This window comes from Gekko japonicus, unplaced genomic scaffold, assembly GCF_001447785.1.
Source record: "Gekko japonicus isolate JY-2015 unplaced genomic scaffold, Gekko_japonicus_V1.1 scaffold1579, whole genome shotgun sequence".
Classification (NCBI taxonomy): domain Eukaryota; kingdom Metazoa; phylum Chordata; class Lepidosauria; order Squamata; family Gekkonidae; genus Gekko; species Gekko japonicus.
This window is the reverse complement of record NW_015161443.1, coordinates 365,057-372,759: the sequence shown is the minus strand read 5'-3', so window position 1 is coordinate 372,759 and position 7,703 is coordinate 365,057. Positions and strand designations below refer to the sequence as shown.

The following is a 7,703-nucleotide window of genomic DNA, read 5'->3' as shown; positions in this document are numbered from 1 at the left end:
GCGCTTCTAGGATCGTAGTTTTAAATAGTTTCCAGGCTTCCCCAATGGTTTTGACCCTTTCTACTTTTCCTTTCAGTTTCCTCCCCACATGTCCCCTCATATCAGAGAAGTTACCCCTTTTAAAGTTAAAAGTGGTTGTGTCAGTCTTTTTGGCCAATTCCCTATTTATACATGCTTCCCCAATGGTTTTGACCCTTTCTACTTTTCCTTTCATTTTCCTCCCCACATGTCCCCTCATATCAGAGAAGTTACCTCTTTTAAAGTAAAAGTGGTTGTGTCAGTGTTTTTGGCCAATTCCCTATTTATACAAATGTTGAACTCAACAACATTATGGTCACTGTTCCCAAGTGGTGCAATCACTTTTACATCTCTCACCAGGTCTTGAGTGTTACTTAGGACCAAATCAAGGATCGCCTCTCCCCTGGTAGGTTCTGTGATCATCTGCTCCATAGCACAGTCATTTAGAGTGTCTAGAAACTCAATCTCTTTTTCTTGACTAGAACACATATGTGGGTAGTTAAAATCACCTATTAAGACACAGTGTTTTTGTCTAGCTGCTATCTTGAATTCATTCATCATTTTATAATCCTCCTCTATCTTTTGATCTGGTGGGCGATAACAAACTCCCAGTGTTAAGTTTCCTTTTGGCCCCCCTATTTCAACCCATAGAATTTCCGGAAGTGAATCCAATTCACTTAGCTACTCAATCTTTCTGGACTTTATACCCTTTCTGACATACAGAGCCACCCCACCTGGGCCAAGGAATTTGCTTTTAACCCAACCTACCTCATAAGACTGTTGTGAGTATTAAGTGGAGAGAACTGTGTAAGCCACCTTGAGGTTCTCTGGAGGACAAATGGAATAAAAATGTACTAGGCAGTGTGTGTGTGTGTGTGTGTGTGTGTTTGGTTTTGCCTATGCAACAGCCCGTTCTTCTAAATATTCAAACCAAATGAAGTTGTTGCTTCAGAGAAGAGCCACAAGCAAGATGAAGTGTCGCCATCAAGCATGGCTAATGCTTACTTGCACTGAAACTTCTCCATGCACTGCTGAATATTCTGCAGCTGTGGTCCCATCTGCCCCTTTTCACTCAGCAAGAAATCCAGCTGCTTGCGCAGGCCACCTATAGCATTTTCAAAGAGAGGTCGGAGATCTCTCTTAACCGGTGGCCTCTGCTCCTGCAGGAGATTCCATTTGGTCACCAGCACCTTGTTCTTCTGCTCCAGGTTTCGGACCTGAAATCAAAGAAGCAACAAAAAAAAAATGCAGCCACAAAAACAGAGGTTAGGATGGGGGAGAGATGCATGTCACACAGAATTTTTAGTGCTGGGTTCTCAACAGGCCAGCCTTATGAAGTTGTACTACAAACTGCTGTTAATTTTTTCCCGCAGGACTTGCAACCTAGCCTTATAGAAAAAGAGCCAGTAATGTCTGCAACTTACTTTCAAGCCCTGACCTGGAAAACCCAGACTAGCCAGATCTCATCAGATCTTAGAAACTAAGCAGGGATGGCCCAGGTTAGTACTTGGATGCAAGACCCCCAAGGAAGTGCAGAGCCAGGCAATAGCAAACCATCTCTAAATCTTTCTTGTCTTGAAAACCTCATGAGGTCTCCATATGGCAACTGTGACTTGTCAGGAAAAAGAATGTCTGCCACTTACTTCCATGGTTAGGATTGGGTCCTTAAATTCACTGAAGTCCACTGCACTACTCTGCTTATAGGGCAATGACCAATCAGGAACATTCACAGACAGCTGAAAAGTCAGTCCGCACTGGCAGATATAGTTCTGGTCAGTGCCTAGATGGGAGAGCTCCTGAGAGTTCAGTCTACATAACTTTACATCCCACAATGGAAGGAAGGCAGGATGGTAAAATGATAAATACTTTCCCATGTATAGGGAATTTTTCAAAATGTACTAAGGTCCTGGTCACACGGGCCAGATAACACGGGGGGAGGCGTGGTTCTTTGCGCCGGCGCAATTAGACCCACCAGAACACGAGCAGACGTGATAGCGGCACACCGCGGTTGTCCTTCAGCGCATGCGCGTCAAGGAGGACAGCCGGGGGAAAGCCGCGTGCTGGCGCGATCACACAGAACGATTCCATCGGCAGCCCATGGCAAACCATTTGCTAGTATATTTGTTGAGATACTTTTTAACCGCGTAGCTTCGGCAGCACACCATGGGTTGGCCATGGGTGCGCTACGCTTGCCAGATGTTGCGGTGTGATTGCACCCTGAAAATCCACCCAGCATTCGTGGCTCTCCCGCTGCAAATTCGGCATGTGAATGGGGCCTAAATCATTCAATGATGCAATTCCCCCATCTGCATTCTAAAGTAATAACAGCACTATCTACATCAGTAATGCAAAGAGGGGGAGAAAAAGCTGCCAATAAATGAATGGGACTGAATTGGCATCACATTGTTCCTGACAATCCCAGTTTCAAAATCCATTGTAGAAATTCTCCAAATTAAACCAGATATTAAGGAAGAGTGGAACACAGAAAAGAGAGTCACTTGAACCAGTGAAGGAGAGGAAAGGTGTGCAAATCCACCCATAAGAACAACATAAGAACATAAGAGAAGCCAATGTTGGATCAAGCCAATGGGCCATCCAGTCCAACACTCTGTCACACAGTGGCCAAAAATACCAGGCACCATCAGGAGGTCCAGCAGTGGGGCCAGGACACTAGAAGCCCTTCCACTGTTGCTCCCTCCCAGCACCAAGAATACAGTGCATCACTGGCCCCAGACTGAGAGTTCCTATCGCTCATCCCTCTTTTAAGGGCTTCCCTGCTATTTTATAGGAGAGAAGAACATAGCCATTCAAGCTCTGACCTTGTCGATGAAGCAGGCAAACTGGGTGTTGAGTGATTTCATTTCTTCCCGCTCCTGAATTCGTATTTTCTGGATCTCGGGGTCAACTCTGACAGAGAGTGGCTTTAAGAGGTGCTCGTTGACCCTGACTCCATGGAAGCGGTCATTCCGATAGCTGCCAGCATAATTTTGGAGCTCAGTGTAGTTCCTGGGGCTGCCATAGTATATGTTGCCAAACTTCTGACCTCCAATCCAGTAGCTTCCACACGCTATTCTTCGGCTTCCACCCATACCTGAAAGGCTTTTGGTGCAATAGCCACTGACTCTGCTTTCTCCACCAAGCTGAGATACAGCAGGGGCCCTTGATCTACGTCTCTTTAGACCACATATATCTGAAGCAGAAGAGAAATTTCTTCTTCCAGGGATGGAGTTTGCAGTGTACAGTTGTCGGCTCATAGCAAAGCTGGATGAGATAATGCCAGTGTAGTAGAAGAAAAAGAAAGGGTCCCCTCTGATATGACACTTTCAAGGTTCTGCTTTATATCTCTTCACAATATCTGGGCTTGGTTAATTCAGACAAAAAAAAAGTAATATAAGGCCTTCTTTGGAGATTGGTTTTGCCTGCTAGCAGTAAATACCTTTGCAAAACAGCAAAGTAAACAGAAAAAACGGCAATGAAGTGGTAATGGATTTATTTCAAAAAGGCTTTGTTTGCAGACCAAGAATGGTTGAAATTATGTATTTGAAGAATTATGTCTCCAGTAATTATAGCTTAGCAAATTTATGCTGGAGTTTCCTATATGTCACTTTCAAAACAAGAAAAATTGAGCAATGCTGATACTTAACTGAAACTACAATATTACCTGACTAGCAACTTAGTTTGAATAAGTGCACCATTTGAGCTCCCTGTTTGAGAACTATGAGTATTTATGTCATTGATTATACCTATTTCTCAGCTATAATATTCTTATTGTATCACAATCATGTATAATTATTTGATTACGTATTTCCTTCTGCTCCTCTAAAACATTGGGACCAGTACAAGTACAGACCCCACTGCTGGACCTCCTGATGGCACCTGGTATTTTTGGCCACTGTGTGACAGAGTGTTGGACTGGATGGTCCACTGGTCTAATCCAACTTTGGCTTCTCTTATGTTCTTATTGGTGCCCTCACCCAGAAATTCATGCACACACTTGAATATTCACTTGAATAGAAAGTGCTGCTGTGTGCTCTTAGAGATGCTTTGGACACTTTTCCAAAGCTCTTGTTGATGGAAGAAACTCCATACAGCAAGACTGGGATAAGGCTACAGGATATCATGGTACTTGCATCCAAGGTAGTGGTCATATCAGAGGTCACCCTCAGGTTCTGAGTGTTTATCAGGTTTAGGGCCAAGAAGGCTTTCTTCTAGAGTTCAGAGTTTTTTTACCACCTACGGTTTCAGCTGGATCCATATGTTATGTAAAAGGGGATGTGTGATCTCCTGCCCTGTTCCCAGGAAATGTTAGTTTCACTGCAACTCAAGAGATTGTACAGGTTTCACCAAAGCGGGAGCGCTCAGACTCCCTTTGAATTTTAATGTGAGCAAAATTACAGAGGCATTACTCCTCTGTTTCTCTACTTGTGGGAGTGCTATATTGTGTTTTAATCCCAGCTTTTGCAAAGAGTTCCAGCTGGCATAGAAGGTTTGGTTCTCTTTTGGTTCCCTCCCACAACAACTCTGTGAGATGCATTAGTACAAAAGACTGGTCCAAATTCACCCAGCCATCTTCATGACCAAGCAGGGACTTGGATCTGGGCCTCACAATTCTCAGTCCAACCTCCAAACCACTGTGCTACACAGATCTTTTAAGATACTGTGGTCCAGATTGTATGTAATATATGCTGGAGCTGGGGATGGGATGGTGTCTTTCCCATTTTCCCTTATCCCTGGCTGTCACCTGAACTCTCATGCTTTTCTTAAAATAGGAAGCCCTTCAAGAACATTAATGACTTCACTGTCTTAACTCTACTATATCCATTCCAGAGTACTTCTTTCTAATGTCTGTTGAGTACATATCTAGAAGAAAGGCAGAATGACAGCCTTTTATAATTGCCAGGTACCTCTGGTGTCTATCACCTGTTCCTGCACACAAAATAAAGTGTAATAAGCCCTGGAACCCATCTTAGAGATGCTGTCAAAGCCGTTGGGCATCTAAACCTGCAGAGCCAGATGCACATATTTCTTTGATGTCACTGCACCTTTCGCATAGATACACAAGAGTCGTGGATTCACCTTTCAATTCCAATCTCCTTTTTATTTCTTTCAAGCCAGCATTTTCCCACTATGGAGTAGCCAGAAGCAAACATCCCTCCTCCAAAACCGATTGATGCATCAGATGCTAATCTTAGCAGCAGCATCCTGTCCAACAGGTTCGTGAGCAAGAACCGGTCAGCGGAGGATATAAAAGCAGAGGATTGTCTATCATAGCTCATGCACATCATTCATCAATCTGCGTTGGAAAGATTCTTCATAGGAAAGCCATCTTTCATAAATGCTGCCCCAGATACTTTTTATAATACTGAAAGATTCCTTTGCTTATCCTGATTCCCCAAAAAAGCTTACAAATAATCCTGTTATTCCATAGAGGATGGTGAGGTGCAGGGCTATTTTTGGACAGGAATGCACAGGAATGGAGTTCCAGCTGGCTTCAGAGTTGGCCACACCTACTACAGCCCTAACCTCTGTGTGCGTGGCTAGAGAGGAAAGGGGCGCCTGAGCAAGCCAAGGGAAGGCAGTTTAAAATGCCTTCCCTTCCCTCCAAGGGCCAGCTTGCCCAGGCAAGCCAAAGGAAGGCAGTTTAAACTTCCTTCCCTTCAAGAGGGGGAGGCTTCCCCAGGCAGGCCAAGGGAAGGAATGTGGTTGTGGCCTAATATGCTAATGAGCTGTGCTGTCACGAGTGTGGCCTATTATGCTAATGAGTTCCTGCTGGGCTTTTTCTACAAAAAAAGCCCTGGCGGGGTGTGTTGGAGAAGCGGCAGCCTGCTAAAAGTCTAGTTAATGGCTGAAAGAGTAGTTTGGTCCATTCCTCTTGTACCCTAGCAGGAGCTGTGGTGCATTCCCTAGTGTTTAGGGTTAATTGAATGGCTTCTCTTGCAGTTCAGCCTACCTCTTGCTGTTTCTCTCTCTGCTGTGTCTTAGTGTTTATTAGTGCTTGCACTCTGAAGGCTTCTCTGTCACATCAGTGGTCTGCAGTCAGTTATTTCCTTTTTGCAAAAATCCTGTTGCAGTAAACGTCGCTGAAAGAAAACTAACTCCGTGAACAGGGTGGACAACTTTGGAGCAGATAAGTCAGAATCAAACTTGCCCTCCTCCACCCCAAGGTGTATATTTTGCACTTTTTGATGATAAGTTGCAGTATCCCAACACCTTGTTGTATCTTCATTTTCCAATTTTAGATTAGAAATTCAACTTCAAGAGATAGTTTTGTGTTTTTTTAAATTAAAAAAGAGCTACAATCCAGTTGGGGGGGGGCAGACCACCCCAACCCCAGTTAACTTGTGTTTACCACAGCAAACCAAACCAGAACCAGCAACAAGAATCCATGAAAGCGGCTTTTACTGAGTCCAACTTATGTTCTATCAAGGAGAATATGGTATGTTCTGACTTCTGACTGGCAGTAGCTCTCTTTGGGGGATCTGAAATCATTCACATCAACCGGTACCGGATCCTTGGACTTGGGACTGTATGCGTAAAAAGCAGATGCTCTGCTTCCAAGCCATGACCTGTCTTTGGATGCCTCCTGCTCCTCATGTACCTGTTGGTGGCAGAACCTTTGCCCAATGCAAGTTGTCTTCTCCTGATGCTAGCAGAAAAGCCTCTTGCATTAGGGGAAAGTGCCCTGCACTAGAGAAAAGTGGGGCTGTTAATAGGGTTCCTAGATGTCCAAGGTTGTAACATTGCCCACTGGGGACAGATGATCTCTCACTCCTGGCCGGTCTTGCCCACACACACTCCAACGACTGTTGAGAGGGAGATTTTTTTAAAAAATCAAAGTGCCAGTGATGATGGCACGATGGCACTTCTAGAAAAAAAAAAACAGTAGTATCACACTTCTCTGTGGTTTTACCATAGAGTTTCCAACTGTTCCTGCTCCCTTGGTCTCCTTCTGCCTGCTAGGAACTGGGGATCCCCAGCTTGTGTTCCCCTTCCCCACTGGTAACCAACAGAGTGGTAGAGGAAAAAATGAGAAGGAAAGCGTTGTTGTGTGATGCCAAACTATCACTTCCAGCTAGGAACTCAGAAGTGACATCATTGTGTTGCACAATGCTCTATGAATTTCTCTGATCTCTACTGTTAGAGTTTCAGGGAAATCCCAGAGTGTCACAAGACACAGTGACATCAGTTATGGTTACGCAGCTGGACATTACATCATCTATCTATCTATCTACCTATCTATTTTGTTCAACTTATATCCTGCCCTTCCTGCAAGCAGGCTCGGGGCAGGTAACAATAACAGAACAACATCCATACAATATATAGAAAAATGGTACTAAAACAATTAAAACAGGAATATCATCTAGTTGGCAACAATTCATAAATCCATAAATCACAGTGTCATGTGACATCATTTCACCAAGTCTCCACACCCATCTCCGGCTGCTTGCCAGCACTGGGCTGGCAACCCTAGTGGAACAGACCCATGGGATCCGATCCAATATTTTTACATCTTTTCCCAAGATTTTTTTTAAAAAAATAAACTTTGGAATGTTGAAAAAGAGAAAGTAAACCCCAATGCAAAGATTTGTAAGCAAATCAAAAGTATGCTTGAATCCTTTTCCTCCATGTTCGTTTCAACCCTAATTGAGACACTTCCAAGATGTATACCTTTCTCCTTACCCACA

The 7,703-nt window shown here is 44.0% G+C and overlaps 1 protein-coding gene across 1 annotated transcript in view; it reads right to left on the bottom strand.

Moving 5' to 3' along the window:
• The window catches only part of LOC107125605 (keratin, type II cytoskeletal 4-like), a 16,388-nt gene extending 13,281 nt beyond the window's left edge, over positions 1-3,107 (bottom strand). Inside the window, exons 1-2 of the mRNA XM_015429036.1 lie at positions 2,838-3,107; positions 1,024-1,235 (exon numbers count right to left, since the gene is read on the bottom strand). Coding sequence (XP_015284522.1) covers positions 1,024-1,235; positions 2,838-3,107 — 482 coding nt within the window. The remainder of the gene's footprint in view (positions 1-1,023; positions 1,236-2,837) is intronic.
• Positions 3,108-7,703: the final 4,596 nt, after the last annotated feature.